Source organism: Eucyclogobius newberryi, unplaced genomic scaffold (genome assembly GCF_026437365.1).
Source record: "Eucyclogobius newberryi isolate DKJ021-1_F unplaced genomic scaffold, fEucNew1.0.hap1 SCAF_16, whole genome shotgun sequence".
Lineage (NCBI taxonomy): Eukaryota > Metazoa > Chordata > Actinopteri > Gobiiformes > Gobiidae > Eucyclogobius > Eucyclogobius newberryi.
This window is the reverse complement of record NW_027315790.1, coordinates 16,851,729-16,873,763: the sequence shown is the minus strand read 5'-3', so window position 1 is coordinate 16,873,763 and position 22,035 is coordinate 16,851,729. Positions and strand designations below refer to the sequence as shown.

At 38.5% G+C, this 22,035-nt stretch overlaps 1 protein-coding gene across 1 annotated transcript in view; it reads left to right on the top strand.

Moving 5' to 3' along the window:
• ctdp1 (CTD (carboxy-terminal domain, RNA polymerase II, polypeptide A) phosphatase, subunit 1) overlaps positions 1–21,638 on the top strand; it is a 53,948-nt gene extending 32,310 nt beyond the window's left edge. Inside the window, exon 13 of the mRNA XM_072447726.1 lies at positions 21,453–21,638. Coding sequence (XP_072303827.1) covers positions 21,453–21,636 — 184 coding nt within the window. The 3' untranslated portion in view covers positions 21,637–21,638. The remainder of the gene's footprint in view (positions 1–21,452) is intronic.
• The last annotated feature ends 397 nt before the right edge of the window (positions 21,639–22,035 follow it).

Below are 22,035 nucleotides of genomic sequence, written 5' to 3'. Positions count from 1 at the left end.
AACAACTTTCGCCATACGTGAATTTTCACCAATGTATTGTAACCGGGTAAAACAATCAAAATGTCCTGTATTTGGGCCCAAAGTTATATTATCAAGAACCACAGCGGCTCAGAGACTGCTTTTCTACAACCCAAAAATCTGTGAATCGATTCCAGCTTGGACCAGTGCTTTCTGTTGTTGTGTCCTTGGGCAACACACTTCCTCCACCTTGCCTGTGTGAATAATTAGTTGTGTAAAATGTGCTGTAATGTTGAAACGTTTGAGAATGTGTGTTTCCAATGAGTAGCTCTTGTTATCACTACTAATATAGCAAAACAGTCTAACGCATTAAGGAATTTCATGGTGCAACTTCCTTGTTCCTTTTGTGCTCCGTGAACGCTGAAATGTTCTGACATTCTCCTCCACCTCCAGACTAATGCACTTTCTCCCCCAGCCACGGCACTACCTTGTCTCCTTCCAGCGCTCTCGTAATAACTGCCACTCTGCTGTTGTCATTCTTGTTTCACCGCTTTCTTACATTTGCCAGGAAATAGGCATACATCAGTTGCTAAGAGACTGTGTGGTCCGGAAGTCTGTCCTGTCCTTGTCATTATTTACTTATTTGGCTCTCCTACATACTTTTACAGAACATAAACCGCTGCTCCACTTTGTTTTTTTTGTCAGACCTTTATTTTACAAAAATTGTAAATGTGCTTGTGATTAAGGTGTGTTTGTCGTTTTTTCCTCACTCCACAGTGATAATTTGTTGGTTCTTTGCTTAATAATGAATAGGTTTGAAGATTGTTCCTTGCACCTCATGTCTTAGGCCTTGTTTTTTTTATCACATTGTTTCGAAATTCTATTATTGATAAAATATCCTAAAATGTTTAGTCTTGTCCATTAAAATTGTAATTTTGACTATTTTGATTTGAACACTATTTGCCCTTGATTGCTTTGTTTATATCTTAGAACATATTAAAATAATGTAGGCACTTTGTAAAAGCCTATTTAAAGTTAACTTTTACCTTAGTAGAGAATTCCAAATTTAACTACCGTAAAAAGAACCAAAGTAGTTTTTGGAGTTGACCTCCTCCAATCAAAAACAACCTTCATTTCGTTTAACCTCACGTTAACCATGGGCATCCAGAAGCTCATCGTCATGACGGTGAATCCTTTCAGTGCAGGTCAGCCGTTGCTCCTAATGCCAGGAATGGTTTGGCCTCTAATGATTCATGACAAACACGTACGGATCAGCAGGTTTTCTGCTTCTTGAAGGAGACTGAAATGTGTCTTGAGAGGTCACGCCAGTCTATATCTGAGCTGGTTATATTCTTCATGCCTCATTTTCAACTTTTCAGACATGACAAAAAGTATATTTCCTTTGTGAAATTTTGACATTTCTCAATTACATTTTAATTTAAAATATGCACACTTTAGTTTGGTCCATTCATTTTTGCTCGAGTCAGATGAGGTTATAACATTTACAACTATTAGTCCAACAAAAACATCTGTCATGATTTTAATTTCCTGTATAACAGCCCTGGTGTTATAGGCGTCATTATCGCTCCTTTTCCACACGCCTCTCATCTCTGGAGTGCGTTTATTTCAGAGTAAAAAGGAAAGTGTGAATCTTGTCAACTTGAGTGAGCACATTATTACTCCTCAAATATAGTTTTTTTCTTCTTTCTCTCAGGTTGTCATACTTAAAACAGGTCAAAGAAGGGTTGGTGTTCACAGGTTTGCACTCTGTTTTCTAAGAGATTACTTAGGAAACCTATTTGGTGGTGGTCTTTGTCCTGGTGTGCATGTAAATGACCTTGAGTGCTGGCAAGCCTGTCTTCTGCTTATTGCTATCATTCTGCTCTTCTGGAACATGCAGCATTGTGAAGACGAGCCCGGCGTATAGTTTCTGTGTTCTAATGTACAGCAGTAACAGTGTATGGCCATAATGAAGAACTAAAAAGCAGACTAAAACTTTCCGTAGTAGTCTGAACATTGCATAAATTATGACCTTTAACATTATATGGCTCATGCTAAATTGCTATCATCTTAATATGTCCTATTAATGTTACCCAAGTTTTACTCTGTTTAGGACATAGATGCCACACTTGACTGAAGTGTGTATTTTCTGAATATGCACTGTGTCTAAGTGCACAAGGGCACAAGAGGTAAGCCGGAGAATTGGAACGTCTGCACTTCAGAACATTGTGAATGCAATAACGAAAAGCAGCAGCGTAAAAGAACTGTCAGCGGTGCTGTTCAATTAATTACAATTTCAGTCTGGATAATCGGCTGAATTTAACACAAACAAATGAGAACAAGCCTAACGTTTTTACAGAGATTTATTTATAATATTTTCAACTGTTAAAACATTCTTTTATATCGTTTTCTGTCTGCTCTGGCAGCTAAGTTGCTATGGTATAAGTGCTGTGCTTTTTGAAAACTTCAATTTCAATGAGATGCATTGTGGGGAATGTTCTTGCCTGAAGTCTGCGTCCCTCCAAACTTACAGGAAGTGCGGCGCAAACCTCTCGTTCTCTGCTTATGGAGCACATTAAGATGGAACAGGAAGTTTAAATGGACTATATCAGTATATTCCAGCACATTGTATAGTTCATTTAACAACTTAACTAACTTTTCCACATTTTAGATTAGTTGATAACAGTCATTATGTTTATCTGTTATTCAAGATAGTTTGCTTGCAATAAAAACAATTATTTTAACGTGGAAAACAACAAACCTTTTCATCACATTTAATCGATACAGCAGGGGCCCTCTTCACTTGTCGTGTATTGTCCGCTTGCTTAACCAAACCCACATATTAGTGAACTGAACCTTACCTGGGAAAATATTATCCCTTTTCTCTGGCTTTGTTGTTTGTACTATTGAAAATAACCTAAAAAGAAATCTCCATCTTTGCGTCTTTCTGGCGTGGCGGCCGTATTTGGGACGACTTCTGCTCCTGGTTTCCCCCGATGCACCTTTTTTTATTTCTATGCGTTTAGGCTCGGTCAGGTACTGTACATGCTGCTCACGGTGAATGAACATGCACAGCACTAAGTCCAAAATGTTTGGCGAAGAGACAAACAAAGGTGGACATTGGAAATCAAAGCCCAGCTGGCACATGATTCAGTTTCTCCCACACACAATATTTTTGTCATTAGCTTCCCCATCAAATCACATTATGAATAAAGAACAGCTTCATACGTCAACAGAAGTCTGAGTACACATCACTCCAGTGAATTCCCCAAAAGAAAAATATGATTCATATGTGCTTGTAGCTTGTCAAGGACCATTATTTTTTTTTGTGGTCTAATATTGACCGAAAGATCACACTTATTATCACATCCAATCTGCTGCTAGACGCTGGCAATTTGTTTTTGCTCTATTCTGAACAATATAAAATGTTGAATCCATGCTTGAATTATCTGATGTTTACAGACGTTCATGTCTTAACCTTAGATTTAAAAATAAAACCTTAATGATATTGGTAATTAGTGAGTGTGGTTCTTTTGGTCAGTAAAGGCCCTGAATCATTTAATAGTCCGCTTTTGCAAGTTTGCATTTGAAATGAAATCTTGGGTCTGTGGGTTCAGTTGCCTTCTTTCATCTGTTTCTGTGCTCATATCAGTTCAATACAAGCTTTCATCTTGCAACAACAGCCATGACCTTACTTTCAAACCATATCCATGACCAAAGTGCACACATTTCTTTTCAATAAGAAAAAAAAAAGTTTAAATATCCTTGGCAGTCAAACCTTTAATTCAAACAAGGTTTTTCTGTGAATGTTCTTGTTTTTTGTCGAAGTAGTCAAAAAAAAATAATAATAATATAAATATAAATAAATAACAAATATGTAGTTTATCTAAATGTAACACAACAGAAGGAGGGGTCAATAAGCATGGATATGGCATGATCTGCTTCTGATGAATTTGTACATTTTACTATGATTAATTATTGAGCGTATAGCTCAACTGCTTAAAGGTGCCATAACATGCTTTTTTTCACGTTTCGTAGTCTATCCTAAGTGTATAATTGATAATAATAATAAGGGTTGTGCAACACCCTTAACATAATAGTTAAGAAATATCACCCACTCCCCAGGCGGGAGGCGGAAGGGGGGGTGGGGTGAGGGGGGATGGTGACGCGTGTCTGCCCTTATGACGCGGTCTTGCACCCACCCCTGTCAGTTTGGAGATTCGAGGAAAGGAAATAGTCTGTACTAAAGCTAAAAACTGCAGGAATCGATCAAAAAAACACTCTGGGTACATATATGAAGCACAAATAGCAATGTAAGAAGGTTAAAAGCTCTGAAAAGTCGATTTTGCATGTTATGGGACCTTTAAGTATTGTTGAATCTATGTTTAGCTGATAAAACTGGCAGAACATTATCGGAAATGTAAATTGACAGATGGAAGAACAGGTTTATTAATTTATTTACAAAATGTACCCTTTTTATAGCTAAATAAAAGCAGTAATTGTACATGAAGAACATATACCAAGCAAGAACTCTACACTATTGTGTTCATTACAGATGATGCTGCGTAGAAAAAATTGTATTAATAGTCTCTCTTTTCTCACACGCTGAGACCTCCAATATGCCATAGTCCAGTTTTCTGTCCATAAACTATAAAACCCATTTTCTCCCACCAGCTCTTTTCCAGGGATTCATTTTTCATCTCCCGCACCTCAGCATGTTGTCACAAATTTGTAGGGAAGCTCTGCCGTGACTTCATCTTATAGCTCGTGGCACCTGAGATTAATTACAGTAAATGGGCTTGTAACACCGGGCAGTTCGTCAGGGGCAACACAAGCCGACTCTCATTACAGCAGAGATAATGAATTTCCCTTGTAGTACACTTGGGCTACTGCGGTTTGATCAAATTCACATGATTGATGGTATTTTACTTTCCATCTAAGAGTGTTAATCTTGTTTGTTGTTTTTTTCACTATTCATTTTCAAAATCATTGGTTACTGGCACAAAACGCATGCTACTTTAGTAAATACAAGCTACTACACATTTCTTTCTCTACATTTTCTTTCTTAAGTTTTGCAAAATGATGTCCAAAATATGATCTCCATAAGATGTTTATTTATTGGACTTCTACCACAAAATCCCATATTGTTTCAATAATATAAGTTATAAGATTTCATTAAAGTGGACATGCTGGTTGTCAAATCTGTATCCTCTTTTGATTTATTTCACCCCAGAACTAAAAGAATACGGGTGTCCGAACAGTTTCTTCTGCACTTAGAAGTAATTTCATTTTTGAGTTCTTAAGGCGATCGGTTGAGACAGAGATTGATACTATCGCTATAAGTGCCAGAACTGTCAACTTGAAAACAAAATGGGCTGCAGTGCTTTCTGATGCTTTTCTGCTCCCTGAGAGATGTCCTAGCACTGGCCTGACTCATCGCTCACTTTTGTATTATAAAAAGAAAAATTAGCTCTGCAAGTTTCATTGTTTGTATAATAATCAAACAGTGTATATTCATAAGCCATGATGAGTGGTATAATTGGATATCACTGCATGAACACTTCAAAGCCCTTTCAAACTGTAAAAATGCTAATATAGCCACTATCTGACTGTTCTGCAGGGCACTTTTGTCTCCGCTCGTTTTAATGCATTTTTAAGGAAACATGCATAAAGGGATTAAAGAACAATCACAATTTCAATCAGGACAACTTGATTATAAAGTTACTTAAAACTAATTAACTGGAAATAGCCTGAATCTTAATGTTTAGGATTACAAAATATAATGATATATACCAGCAGCATAATAAAACTTTTTTTGTTTTTTTTCCCCTTATAATGAATTGTTGTTATGGATACAAAATCTGAATAGGTTATCACCCCTTCAAACCTGCCACAATTTGTCACCAGTGGCCAGTCCATTCGCACGGCAGCAAATTAATCTATCTATAGTCTATATTGGGTTTGGTTTACTTTTTCTCAGGTCATAGTCCTTCTGAGTTGCTTAGCAAATATTCAAAAAAATAATAATGTTTTCCTCTAGCCTCTTTTTGTGGTTGTTATGTGTCATGAGAGACGTGTTCATGTTTTTATTTGTATAGCAAGGTTGTGAGGAAGGGGAAAGTGAAGAATAAAGCCTAACAATTAGGCTCTATATTTGGTCATAATGACTTCATCAAATGGGTGTAAAGCACAAGTTCCTTCACAATGCAATATAATAATTCATAAGACCCTTTAGGATGTAGGGTGCAATGAAATCACAATGATGCACAATATAGTCTTCAATTATATAGATATGCTGATTTAACAACTTGCCATCTGACGAATACAAGTATTATTTAGATTTGTTGCACTGCTTATTTTCATGTGTCAAATATTCAAGTGGGATTTAGTACAATATTTTGAATAAACATATTACTTTTATGGTCTTAGTGTTTGAAAACCCACCACTAGAAAAGCAGTTGGTTAAAGGAAGGTGTTTACCAAGGAGTTGCCTAGTTTTTTTGTGACATTACACTCACAGCACATTCTGAAACGAATAAATGTTGTAATAAGTGTTTCATCATGACCTCTCTGTGCCCCTCTTACTTAAAACTATCCGGCTATTCTTTCATGATTTTTTTTTCCACACACAAGCACGCTATTGTCATCCGAATTTGTTGCATTTGTTCGCCGTGTGCTCAGAGATGAAAGCGGAAAGTAAAAATACACCTTTTCTCCGCGTTGTGTGAATTGGCCCGGCTCATTCTCTTTCTTTGCCGCTGTTCTTTTCACCCACCACAGTACTTTTGTGTTTCTCTGCAGGCTATAGCGCAGTACAGGAGTCTGCCGCGGGAACGGAGAGAAAAGCCTGTATGAATAAATGCGGACACGATGTCTGTCCTTGTATTAATGCATTTTAGCATTCACTGTGAAATCTCACTCCCTTCAGCGCCTGTTATATAATGATAGCAACATCTAATTATTCCTGTTATGATGGAAATATTTGTGCTTAAACAATGAGCCAAAAGACTTGATAGATTGAAATACGTATTATTACAAGATTTGATCAGCAAGACTAAGACTAACAAAGAATGGCCGGATTAAGTTGTCTTAACTAATGATACTCTATCAGACCAAGGTTTCTTTGTTTTTGTTGTTGTCATACCTTGAAAACCACGCTATAGATCGGGGCAGAGTCTAAGTTGCCACCAGTGGATAAAAGAGGCAGTAGAAATCCGGAAACATGCCCATATAACACTAAACCGGGACGAGGGGGCATTCTCACTTCCTCATACCCTTTTAAAAAAGTCAGACTGCAGAGGCCTTCTTCTTCCTCCATGATCAGCTTTTTTGTTCTACTTCCTGGGAGAATCCACTACACAGCACTTTGAATTTGATTTCCACTCCGTGCACGTCCAGTAAATGGGATGGACTCTTTTATATGTGCACAAACGAGTCTTTAGATTACACATGTGCGCTTGATTCAAAAAGCACTTATTATTAATCTTCTGTGGTGGCTGTATTTTTTTGCAAAAGAGTAAGCTTATGTATCTGTTGGCGTTTTCTGACACGCGAGTAATGGACGCACTTTCAACCAACCACGCATTCTGTTTAAATGGACTATGTCAGCATATTCCAGCACATTGTTGAAGTTTAGTTCATTTGGCGCGAGGTCCTTCCGTTTAACAGCTAGGAAATCAGTGACAGATGGAATGTTACTTTTTCATCTGAACCAATTTCATTAACAGCATGTGTCTTTGAAAAATGTATTTAATTGGATTTAAGATGGCAGTACAGCTTGCTTTTAAGGCTTTTGTTAAAACCGATACATTTTCAACTTTCAAATTCAATGTTAAAGATGATCACCCGTTATATACAAACGCAGTTCCAAAACCGTAGTGTTATGTTTGCATCTTCTGCTTTCCTGTCACCCACTAATGTATAGAAAAGCCAATTCAAGACAGTGAGAGGATACTGTTTTGGCCATTTACATTTGAGTGGCTGTTATTTGAGTTGCTCACTTCCTATTATTCTCTTTTGTAAGTTAAGTGTTCCCAAGCTTTTGACCTGAACATCTACGTCTGTGCTGAGGCGTGTGTTTTTTTATGTTTTTGTTTTTTAAGATCACCCAAGCACTCTTTGTAATGGCAATATTCTACGTTTGCAAAACTACCCTAATTGCAATTATGAAAGTGGTTGTCAGACAGTCTCGTCTCTTAATGATGATCGGACTTGACGAGGGGGTTAATTAAACGTCTTCTCCTCATTCACGCGCGACCCGCCAAAGCAAACTCATTATTCAGGAGTAGCTTTTCAGGTTGCAGCTTTTGTTTGTACCAAGTTTTATTTCGAACATGTTTGCGAGTTCCCTGTCCGTGCGGGATTAATGCTCCAGTGCCGCTGCTCAGCCACAGAATCACAGTTGGTTTTACCCACCTTAACTCTCAATTGTTCCTGCCACATGTCCAGAGTTTACTTTCCGAGACTGCTGGAGGTGAGTAGTAGTTTGCTGGAGGAATTATAAGGTCAGCTGTCATATCGCTTTAGGGAATAAGCTGTGCAGGTTTGTCTCCAGACACGGAGAGAAAGGGGAAAGAATGAATTTGTGGTTTCGAGGTGTAGAATAGGAATCGCAAGGATCGGAAAGGAGAGAAGGAGTTTGTGTTGCTGCCGGTGACAGACATAGATTTAAGATAAAAAAAATCCATCGTTCATCTCCAAACCACCATCAAACTTGATTAAAAAAAAATGTTGATGTTCATAATCTATTGACATGACTACTAGTAGTTCTAATTATATAATTTAAAATGTGTCTAAAAACTAAATTCGTTAGGGCTGCATGATATTAATGAAGATTACAGTACGCGACATGTTACTACTGCAATATCAATATTTTACTGGTATTTTTCTATACTTTTTGATGTGAGCATTTCATATGCCTTAATTTATTAGTCAGACTCTGCCAAAACAAAAGCTTTACAATGAAACTATCACAATTAAATCAAGGCTAATTTAGGACGTTTGAAAAAATACTTAATAACATCTGTTTTTCATTTAAAAACTACTTTAAAAAAAGTACATTTCTGCTACATGAGGGATCTTGGTGTTATTGCTATAGATTTAGTTTGTTGTAATATCGATTATTGCGTCAGCTGATATTTATGTTATAGCAGTGTAAAGGGCAGCCCTAATGTTCATCCTTTTTTTTTAAATTGAAGCTAATGTTATTTGACTGGGAGGGTGTTTGACATAAAATGCTTCAGAAAATACCAAACAATTACTAGTGCGTGACAACTCCTAACTGAAAAAGTAACAGTATAAATGTATAAAAGTAAAGCATTTATCAGTTGTTTTCAGTTTAACAGGAAAAAGGCAAATGCGTGTTCTTTCCAAAAATGATGAACAAATGATGAAAAAACTTATATAAAAAGCCATTTCTCACTTGACACACTTCAGGCTCCATTAATCAAGTGATGCAGCTCTTCGTTTATGTGAAGTAGAAGCCCAATCTGGGAAATGTCAAACGGGGGAAATCCAGATTATGAATGTGACAAAAATTTCACGAGAGACTGACACTGCGGCCACTGAACAGCTGACTGTGCCTGTCCTGTTCACGCACAGCTCAGCAGCGCCTGCACGGTACAAGCGGGGAATAGAAATGCTTACTCAGGCTTTTCATGCGGATATAATGGAATACAGAAGTAGGAAAACTGCAAGTAATGTGACCCAGTTTTCTGCAGCTCATTGCGTCACGGTATAGGTGTTTATTTTCAGCTTGAGGCTCAGGTTAATTGCAATATGAAGTTTATCTCCAGGCGGCACTGGCCTGTTAATAACCATTGTTTGTCTTCACTGCTCTTAAGCCTCTGCTCAAAGATTTATTCCATGGGGGGAAAGTGATGATGACTGTTTGTAAGGACCTTCTCTAATCTGATCGTTCTTTCCCATATTTTCTGAGCACTGTCACCACACAACCACCTCTGCCACAGGGACATCACCTCAACTCTATGATTCTGCTTCAGCCGTCAGTTATTGAGCTATGCCTCCTCCCACTAAACAAGTGAATTGTATGCTGCAGAGAGATCTCTTTGTTTTGTTGTCTTTCTTTTTCCATTCTCGGTTTAAAACTCAGCAACGGGGGAATAAATGGCTTCAACACATCAATGCACTTATTTCCCAAAGTGCTGGGTCCTTTGATTTCCCTTTCAAAATGGGGGTTACCCAAGATTTGTCTGTCAATCTACAAATTTACTTGGGGGAAAAAACACTACTCTTGAAGCAAGAAGAGTATGTAAATTTTGTAGGATTGTGATTTTTTTCTTGTTTTTGTTTTGTTTAAATATATTAATCACAATTCTGATTGTATCATAATTAATTAGTCATTGCATTTATTGTAATTTCATTATTTTCTTTATTATAATATATCAAATTGTAGATTTAGACATACATTTTTTCACTTTAGAGGTTAACAACACAGATTTTAAGTTAATGTATGTTTTTTGTCCAGTCAGATTTACATTGACCTATAAATGAAAAGGTTAAGGTACACTGTATTTTATTTTATGTATTTATTTTTTGGTCCCCATAAGGAAATCTTCATTTGACCCAACATTCAATGTAACGGGGCACCACACCTTCAGATCTTGAGCTATGCTTGGTCAGGACTGTAGCTGGAAGATTTTTTACATATTGTGCCTGTTTTTCTGTTGATGGGGGAAATGGGAGCGCCAAGAGGAAACGTTGCATAACATTTTACGTCATACCTCTTGATTCATTTAGTTGCTTTTTTAATTTGGCCTCCACATATGGTGGAGAAATAAACTGTAGTCCAACATGAGCAGGTGCTGCTCAGCCAGTCACAGCAGGGAACAATCAACAATAGGGAACTCTTATGAGCCAATCTTAGCAGTTAACTCAAAGACTAATGAACTGTAAATAATGTAATGATGAATTAAAGATATGTGCCATAGGCATACACCTGATTAGTGAGGACACTGTCTATAACTCGCAGGATCATTAGCCACTCTCCCTCTTGCCCTGGGCCCCAAGACCGGTTCACTTCGGAGCGTCTCGGGCCACTTTTGTTAATAGTGGATTCAGTGCAAGGGCCCGCACAGGGGTCTGCTACCTGAGCATCTGATGTCACCCAAACATAACCAATGTTTTCTTAATTCATAAAATCTAAATCTTGGTGACGTTTAGTAATTTCATGTTTGTGGCGCCTTGAGAGGTCATAACTTCTGTTTTTTTGCCACCTTTTTTGCATTCATTTCACTTCTCTGCACTTCCACGTGTTTTCACATCTCTTCATGTAATGTGATGGATTTGGATTGTGGTATGAGCATTATGCACTGGAAATATAATATATTGTTATCAACACTGGAAATACAGTGGTTTGTCAAAAGATCATGTCAGTGTTTGGAGAGAACAAATTAGTTTTTGCCATTTTGTTTTCACTTGAGTGCATTTTCTTTTGTTCTCTTGTCTATTCATCTTGCGTTAAAATTGAGCTAGCACCCCTTGGAAGCTAATACCTCTCATGGCCCCCTTCGGACCTCTCACAGAATGCATCACTTCTGCTCATTAGAAACACCACAGACTGCACCGTACCCCATCTCCTAGGGAGATGTCCCTATTCACAGCCTTTGATGGAGTCTAGCTTCTACATTGCATTTGACTGACTCACAGAATAACCCAGATTGTTCAGTGTAAAAACAAACCAAGAGTCGAAATCCAAGACTTGACTGTCAAACTTTCCCATCATAAAGAGGCATGCGAACAATGTGTAGAATACCGTGGTAACCGCATTTTACCTTTTAATGGTGTTACGCGCACATGTCCGATGTAATTTAACTGTTTAATGATGATTTTTTTAATGTTTTCACACCAGATAGTGTTTTTAAGAAAACGTAACCGTATTCTGCCATCAGACTCAGCTTGAGTTTTGGGTGCCAACTTTCGATGCGTTTGCTTTAATTGAATCTCGTCAATGAGTTAATAGATACACAGCACAGATGTAACCGCATAGGTGTGCATGGATGTTTTAACATAAGCCTACAAACAAAGCACCGTGTATCAGCTTACCGATAAAGAAGAACTGAAGGTCTAGAGTTGCCCTTATATCCACCCGAAAACAGTAAATAACAATAACAATAATCCATGTCACAGTCTGTTGTCCGTTGAAGCTAAAATGAGCATTATCAACACTTGCTGTAATCACCTCCTCCTCGGTCCAGGTAAACGCGTAAACCACAAGTAAATGTGACGTGGTTCAAATCCAGTGAGAAGATACTGTCAAGTTCAGCCCAAAAATATGATCCAATCTGCCATAATCCTCCTCCTCTTCCACCCATTAATGGCTAGTAAAAGCATTAGCACGTGCTGTGCATCAATGTCGTATATGCGGAAACAAAAGTGAAACATGAGAATCGGCTGTGGGCTCTCTCCAGGTGCTTTTCAAGATGCCTTTTTGGCGTAATATGGGTCATTAATGTACACACAAATACTGTCGCTTATGCCTGCTGTTATTATATATATTTGTCGCTGTAATTCAAGTACAGCCTCAATTTACATGCATTATTATGGGACACCGCATATACCGCAAACCGTGGTGCTGAGGCATGCAAAGTTACCGCGAGGGACATTTTCTAACCGCAGCAACCCTAATAACGGTAATATGTGTAGCTGCCAACAATGGAGGTGTAAAGAGCATCTCATTAGGCAGCGTCCTGTCAATTAGTCCACTCTGAGAAAGAATCCCACTACTGCTCAGGGCTCTCCATCCACAGCACGCACTGATGAGGAGGACATGGGTGGAAGGCGGGAGTATCAAAAGTATTCATACCTGCTAGCTGAACTATTTCTCCACATTTTCAAATGCATTCTGAAATGTGGAGAATCCGCTGTTCTTGTCATGTCTGAATGCATAGATTATTATTATTATTATTATTATGTGTATGTTTTGTTCCGTTCCATGCTTAGTTGAAAGCGGCTAAGTTTGGGACAGGCGAGATGCTGAGGTAGGAGTGCTCTTCCCGGGAGCTATATGAGTCATCACAAAAGTTCTAAAGTTGGAGGTTTATCTCTCTGTACATGGAATAACATCAAATTCAAAGTTGAAGGCCTCAGTCGGGCAACCAGCAATGTTTTGTTTTAGTTTTTTAAACTGTATTTCTGTGCCCATTATTTATGTGTAGTAATTGACTTAAGCGTTATTTGCAATGTTGGATATATATACTTTTTCTTTTTACAGGCAGAATATGCAAACTGTATTGTTGATTTCAGTTTTATTTTTTATTGGTTGCACCCGATTTGTGGTTTGGCATCAAGATACGTTTGAAAGTGCTTGTCCTGTCCACGGTTATAATGAAACTGATTTGATTAAAAACAAAATGTCACCATAAATTGTTAGAATAAAGTATGTGATTCCAAATAAAATGGTGATTGACATTTCAACATTTCAGGCTCTGTCAAATATGAAAGCATTAGAACAGCGATTTGTGCAATTTCCACTGTTTTGTGGAGCAGCAAATGCCTCTTCAAATACAATGGGTAAAAATGCAGAAAAACAATGTGTGGATGAACAATGCTTCCGGACAGTGTTAGTCATGTTTATAGATTTCCTGTTTTTCTGAGTGAATGGGCTGAACACAGAATTCACTCCCCAAAGACTCAATAGATCCATGGATGTACTGAAGCATGTGTTGTTCATTGATTCGTTGTGGACCAGGTTAAAGCTCTCGTCGTGTAGCATTTACACTAAGCACCATGGACGTTACTTCTGTATTCTCGCGCAAACCTCAGTGACGGGCATTTCAATTGACTGAGTGAATTCAGGCCAACACTTAAAACTGTTCAAACTATCTTACTAAATGATCCCAATCCTTACGTTTAGGTTAATTTAATTAGTCTTTGTTTTTGCTGAGGTTCTACTGACATTAGATGCATTTAAATGCTTCTTTGAGAGGGATTGGCATTGATGGCAAGGCAAGTACACAATATAACTCAAAGTGCTTTATAGATGGATAATAAATATAACTGCAAAATGTGTTTTAAAAAAGAAGGGTGCAGATACAATTTGCACCTCTTTTAGTTGCATAAAATGTATATGCAGATTTTCCATGTTTAGTACTGACTCTGGTGTGTGACTGCTGACACTTTCTGTGGGCCAAAGATGGTGATTTCAACCTTGTTTGAGCTGGATGCAGTGACAGAGTGAATCCTCTAGTTAATATTCAAGTACAGTCAGTGAATGTCTGCATAGTTGTGATAGGGCAAATTATTGCTGACAGCAGCATGTAGAGATTAAATGAAAGTGGTCTCAGGCTTGACCCTTGTGGGGTAATACAAGGAGTTGTATTTAATTTAATTCTGGAGGAAATCTGACTAGTTATATTCTCCATCTTATTTCTTATTCTAACATGCTTTTAAGGCTCTAGGTAGACATAAAGTATCAGTAAGATCTCCTGTCAGCAAAAATGTCACAATTATGCAGACAACACTCAGATCTATGTTTCACTGTCGGCAGGTGATTATGGACCAGTGGATTCACTCTGTCACTACATCCAACAGATCAGTGTGTGGATGCATGTGAATGCATTTTTCCTGTTGTGTTAAGCACTTTGAATTGCCTTGTGTACGAATTTTGCTCTACAAATAAACTTGCCTTAAAGTCAATAATCTTCACCACACTTCATTTACCTTCACAAATAACTACTTGCTACTGTGTTGCCTACAGCCATGCTGCTAGTTAGCATTTTTAATATGGTTGTTTAATTAATTATGATCGTGCTGTGCAAACAGGGTCAGAGGCCTGAAAAGGTATTATGTGCGGCCTTTAAAATGTAAATATCTACTGGTTGTGTCGACGCACCAAAGATGTGAGTTTAATAAGATGGTACCCTTGGGTCCTTTAATCTGATCCTATTTCTACAGATAGGGGTTGTTTTTCACACAGACTGGCAGCAAACATGACTTTGAATCACACCTCTTTCACACTTTTGGACTATTTGTTTCCAAGTAATTATGTCTAAAGCACAAAGCAGCCCATTGCCAGAGCAGTTACTAAGAGAAGACTTTAAAATAATCTACCGTAGTGGTGTACAGCACTGCCACACACTAACATCTATAAAATCCAGTACGTGCCACAAATGTTAAAGTGACTAGAATGGAAAATAACCTGTCCATTAAAGTTGCATAAAACCCTTTTTCTTATAATTCTTTTACAAGCCTCGTGACACTGCCGGGGGTTCACGGCCTTGGGGAGTTAAGTACATTTGCCTGTGTCAGCATGTCTATTGCCTGTGCTGAAAGTAGGCCAGTCAGGCATGCAGCTTTCACCTCAATGAATGAAGGCAAGAATGATTTTTTAGAAATGGTTCGCACGACCCCTTTAGCAAAGTAGCGCTTTTTTGACAAAATGTTTGGCCGAGCTTAAAAATGGACACGATAAACTCGACGCCGAACAGGGCATTTTCAGAAGTAGTTTAAATAAGTTAAGAATGTTGTGCTCTATTTGGTTTCATTCAACTTTGGCTGAACTCGGAAATTAATTTTACAAGGAAATTGTGCCAAATGAAAAAATCATACTGCACAGGGGGAATATAAGTAGGGCTTTGTGATATAAAAATATTATTGTGATTTAGATTTTTTTTTCTTTTCTTTTCCCTCCTCCCATTTGTCATACTCTGATCTGAGTGACAGGTGGATTCAACCAATCACATTGAACTGTGAACTCTCACCAAAAAACAGATACTTCTAGTTTGACAGCAGAAAAGTCAGGATAAAACAACGTTAATTTGTGATTTTTGAAAATCTTGAAATAGCTTTTTGCATATTGCCCACCCCTAATCCCTGGCCCAGTAAACAAATTGAGTTTTATGATGAATTGAATAATGCCAAATCAACAGCACATGTCGGCTGTTTATATTAAAGCTCAAATTGAACCTTTGAACAGGGCAATTCCACAACAATTCCGATAATAATGTTTATCACTATTATCTATAATGTGCAGTGTTGAGTTGGCTTAATCCTTGCTCTTTTGCTGTTTTAATCACTGGGCGCTAAGCAAAAGTGACATATTTTCAGCTCGATAGTACATCCCGCACATCAGCGGCTCCGTGCTTTTATCAGCCCCTGTCACTTCTCATAGTACTCTGATATAATGAGGGGCAGAGAGAGACAGATAAAGCTCCTGTAAAAACAATCATTTCACTGCGCTGCTTATCAGGGCTCTGCATGCGGGGCCGGCCAATCCACGAGAGGCAGGGGATCCATATCGTGGAGTCTGCGGGTGACACGTGTGACAAAAATAATACGGGAGGTGGAGGAAGTGGATGTGATTTAAGACACTCTGGAACTCGCTGTCATCATAAACCAGTGGAATTGTACTTCATCTATCTTGCATGCAGTTAATCACAGCGTTTTTTTATTGCTAAGAAAATACTAAAACATGCTTGCTTACTATGAGTGGTGTCGCCTTTCCACTGATCTAGCGTGTAACTTGGTATTGGTGGTGCCATCATAAGTGTAATTCCATACTTTGTAACATTCGAGGCAGAAGGCAGATTGCGAACCTCTCACCAGAAATGGCACTGCTAAAGAAAAGGCTCTTTGTAAAGCCCTTAGTCATCTGGCATTTGAATTTGACCCTTTGAGGCTTTTGTACTTTGACTGAAGTTCAAATGTTGTGGGGGGGGAAGTTTAAACCATAAGTGCATTTCTTGAAGCACTTTGGGAATTTGACATTTAAGCCTTTGCTCTCTGGGTTTTCTATAGAGTGCTGTGGAGTAATGGCATTAGTAAGGAGTGTTATATTATATATTACATATGTATATTCTTTAAGGTTTTAAAACTTAGTCAAATTCTCACTATTGAGCACACCTGAATAATCAGGTGTGCTCAATAGTAATTTTAAGCTGCACCTACTAAATTAACAGAGACTAAAGAAAAGGTACATACATCTGTCTATGAGCCGCAGGTGTCCACGTCGTAACAGGAGATATTTAAACAAAATGGTACACGGTGGTGATGCACGGTTTTGACCAGGGGGTCTCGCGGGTTGGGTTGTGACGGGCCAACAAATTCTCATTTCATTGCGGGGCGGGTCATAAAATGCTGCCGTAATGCCTGTCCACGCTCCATCTACTGGTCTTTGGTCTGATCACTTTTGCTTCGTGACAAAAATCAAACTTGCATGTGTGGTCAGACTGATGGATTTTACATGTAAATTTGACCATGTGATGTCAGCGTTGCTCCTCCCACTCTCAGGTAAGCCTCCCTGCATAAACTAAAAGAGCGTGTTTGGTCAAAACCGACGTGTGATTAATCGGCATCAATCCGTGATTAATCGCTTGAATTAACATGTAGAACATTTGGCATGCTAGTTGTTGTTAGCATTACCGCGATGTCACAACTCCGCTCTGGCCTCTGAAAGTTGTGAAACATGCTTGTAGACCCCCAAAAAATGAAGAATAACTCTGGACTGCTACAAACCTTTTAAAATTAACTTTTTTGTGTTTATAAGGCAGGTTCAGCACCTTTTAGTCAATGTTCACCAGAATCTGTAAAACGTTCAAAGCAAGTTGTGTAGTCAGAGTTTGAATGTGTCCATGGTTGTTTAGCTATTACTTGTGCATGTTTCCAGAAGTGTCCAATACGTGGATGAGGCACTGCAATGACCCGTATTGGAAATCATTGTGCATGAAAAGCTTTGTGAGCTCTCTGGAGATGGGACTTTTGCATCTGGACCGCTGCTCATCTCTGTCCTTGAAGTTTAGCTCATTATATAGCACATTACCTCATGTTTTCCATACTGTGAGCTATTTTATATTTATTTTTACCTACTGTAGCTGTTTTGTCTTTGTTCTGGCCCAAAGCAGAGCGCCGCAGAGCTGTCACATGCGTTTGAAGTTAGCATCCTCCCTGTGTTTCTCTAGCCGCTCCCTTTGCTGATTTCAAGTACAGTTCTGCCTGAAGTACACTTTCTAAAGTTATTTGGTCTTGATGTGCTTTTATGTGGGATAGTGCTTCATGATGAGATGGAAACCAAGTCTTTTTCTGAGGGGATTCTCATTATTTGAAGCCTTGAGTTGAATAGATTGGTTACTTCAGGGAAAGCAACAGCTACATTTAAATTTTAGAAAAACCAAACATTTTAGATTAGTAGTATAACATTTCTCCAGTTGTAAACCCTTTGACGAGCTGGCCCGTGTCCAGGGTGTGCCCCGCCTAAGGCCCAAAGTCACTGGGATAGGCTCCAGTCATCCACGACCCCTAATGAGAAAAAGCAGTAGACAATGAGTGAGTTGTTCTCCAGTATGTCATGGTTTTCAATGTGTTTTTGGTTCTATAAAAACCCCAGGATATGTTTAATGCCATACCATGGAACATTCCAGGCAAGCAGGTGGTAGACTTAAGACGACGCACAAGAAAATCTACATTTTGCTTCCAAAAGTCTATTGAATAAGACTCACAATTCACACTTATGATCAAAAATCCTTGATTAAAATCTATAAAGTGAAAATTACTTCTTTGTCACAAAAATACCATTCAAATATTTCACTAAATTGTCATTTTGTCTTGGAAGTTGATTCAGAAATTGTCCTTGATGGTCGTACATTATGAACATTGTAATTTGGAACTTTTGATAAAACTTGTCGTAATGTAAAAACCCCAGGCTCATGTGTTTGTACCTGTTATTCACAGTGAGAGCTCGAGGAGGGCCATCTCTGGGACTGTGGGTGGTGGGATTAATACTCGAGGATTTAGATTGGATTTAATGACGCAAAGCAATGAAAGAACTCAAGTCCAAACACCCCCCACTGTCCCCTGTGTCTCCAGTGTTAATATTTGGAAATGGGGTAGAGCCGCTGGGGCCCCAGGGAGCACACATGCACACACTCACTCCTAATGTACCACTTAGCTACTTTTTCTTTTTTATCAGGTTATCATGAATCACTTATCCACTCACAGGCCACATTTTAGATGGAAATGCCTCATGAACATCCCTGAGCAATATGGATTTTAAGAGAAGGTCTGAATAAAGTGGCAAGTCATAAAATTTTCAAAAACATTTAGAGCAAAACAAACAACACAAGGTTCACATTTGCTTTACAAGTGTTACAGTATTTACAAAAGCAAGCTAGTGGCAGGATTTATCAAATTATTATATCATTATGAAAATTATGACATTAATTTCAATGCTAAAAATGATAGAATATAAGATCATCATTAATACTTCAAGATTTCAACATAAATAGTCAGTTGTAATAATTAGAAAGTCGCACCTGAAATGACATGAACATGTTTTCTTACTGAGCACGCCTCTTCACAGATCTGATTTGTAACCTGTTAGCACCTCAATTAGGTCTCCATTGGGATAAAAAGCGAAATGCCAAACTGTGGAATATTCCAGACAAAATCTCCAGGAAAACATGTGGCAAACCCGCCTCCTCCAGAAAAGTTCCATCGAACAATCTCATTTGAAAAGTTGTCTGACGCTCGGGTTGAACAGCGTGAACAGGTTTGCCTTAAACCGATCACGGCCCAGTTTGTTTACTGTCTGCTATTAAAAGAATCATTAATTGCCCGCGTCTGTTGCCGTGCGATTGTTCATCTTGGATCTTGTGGGTTTTGGATGTCAGAGTGAGGAGCCTCTCGCCCACACACGAGTGCGCTGGCCGTAGGTGTCATGTCACCCAGCGCGGCGCCCACATTAGCCGACATGTGACCTTTAATGAACAGAGGCGGAGCCCTGCTGTTCAGGGAGGTTAGCCCTGTGGGTGATAGCGCGGCGCGGGCTAATGAGAGGGGCCTATGTCGGACCACCACAATAACCACGCCACAGCCCTAAACGCCTCATCTGCACCAGGGAAATTCATCAATGTGTGAGTTTCCCTTCATGTTATTGTTTTACAGTCAGTTAAATTTACCAAAAAGCACCTGAAATCTATACATTAACCTTTTTAAAATAATGACTAAGCAGACATTGTGTTTTTTCACACTTTTTAACAAACACCAAACAGAACAGTATACAAATAATAAAAATTACAATTATGATTATTGTTGTTATTATTGATGTAACATTGTTAGAAATACAATAGGATAAAAAGAAAAAACAGACAAAAAAATAAAGAAAAAATAATTCTAATAATAAAATACGAAAGACGGGACCAGAGAGTAAAAGCAAATTTTGTAGGATTGAAAAATAATAATTTAGTGGAGAAAAAATAAATAAAAAAATAACCCAAAAAGATAGGCGTACGATTCAGTCCAGTTTCTATTCAAATTGTCCGTTTCTAAGCTGAGTCTAAGTGATTATTTCCCCCAGTGTCTGTATGTCAGTTATGGTCGTCCCAAACTGATCCGTTTTTAAATGTTTTAATTGGATTTTTACATGTTTCTTCTTTTTGCTCGAGTCTTTTACATTCTGATTCTGCTCTGCTGTGGTGCGTCCATCTCAGGAGTGCTCCGGGTCCCAAGCGCTTCTCAGGAGTGTCGTACAATTACATTTGTTAAGCGATTTCCTTTTGCCAATTTGCTTTTACTAACCGTCTTTGCAAAGACATCGTTATTTGGGCTGTGTTTTCCTGGGTTCCATTTGAAGTCCTCGATAAACACGGAAGTACTTTGTTCTCCTTCTTTGCTGGGTTTTTGCACAGTTCTTTACCTTGAGGCGTGAACTGGCACAGAACATGTCTTTGTTTATTCTAAAGTACAGCTCTCAGGGGGCCACGCTCGACTCAAAGTACAGGACTGCAAATCACGCCCTTTCTTTTCATCCGTTATTTTTTGTTTCTCTGGGCCAAACAAAGAAATCCATGTTGCGCATAATTATTGGACCTTAATTTGTTGACTACTTTCATGGACGGAAGCTTAATTATTTTCTTCTTCGAGTAACTTCCCCTTGAAAGTTCTGAACTGTGCAAATTGTAAATAATTGGCCTCTACGAGACCTTTTGAACACTTCAAAATGTGAAATTGTGAAGAAACGAAAAGCTGCCCTGACCTCGTCCAAATTCAAGTTTCTAAAAGATTTGCACGTTTTCGATGTGACAAAACTTTTTAATTAAAACTATTCTTTGATAAACGTTTTTACTGTTAGGAAATAAAATCCACAGAGAACTGCTTGTGGTGTTAAACCAGAATCATGTCTGCATTGTCTAAAAGTTAGTCAAAAAAAATATCAAGTCAACTGTATATCTGTTTCATAAAGGTTCTGACAAAATTGGGGCACGAGAAAGCAAATAAGCAATTTTTCCATTTCCGTTCACCGCAAAGACAAAGAATGGCTCATTTATAAAGATGAATTTCATTATAGCCATTTTCCTAATCTTCACTATGTCGAAACGGGGCCGTAACGCTTTGGCTTACGTCTTTTCCATATTGGGCATCGCTGCGAAGGCTCCCAATCCGGCGTCACACCAAATCCCATTGTCGACTATAAAGCAACGCACGGAAACCTGCTGTTTTTTGTTTTTAAACCGGCTTTTCTCCTCTTCTTCTTTTTCACGCAGGGGCCACAAACGCAAGCACGATGAAGCGAAGGAGGAAGAGGCGGAGGAGGATGAAGGAGCAAAGGCAGCGGCGGGCTCTGATGAGGAGTCCTCCAAAGACTCTAATGAGGAAGAGGAAGACAGCGGCTCAGAAGCAGACGAGATGGCCGCCGCTTTGGAGGCGGAACTCAACGACTTCATGTGAAACGGAAAAAAATCAAACCAGGAAATGGACTGCGATTTGCGCTTATCCGTAAAAGAAAAGGAAAAAAACTGTGGTACATAAAGTTATTTTTCTGTGCGTCCCTGAGAGCCATGACGTGTGCTGAATGTCTTGTACAGAGCTGACTCACTTTGTAAATAAGTGCATAGATTTTTGTAGCATTGATATATGATAGCTTTTTTGGAAAAACACTTTGATGTTTTATTATGATGAAACCTATAGGAGAGATACGATTTGATACGTTTTGTTTTACTTACTAGTGTCAATTTTTATATTGATTTAAAAAAAAAAAAATAATAATAATAAATATTAAAAGAAAAAGCTGGTCGAAAATGCCAAAGACTTTTGAAACAGGATCGCTAAGATGTGCAGCTAAATATT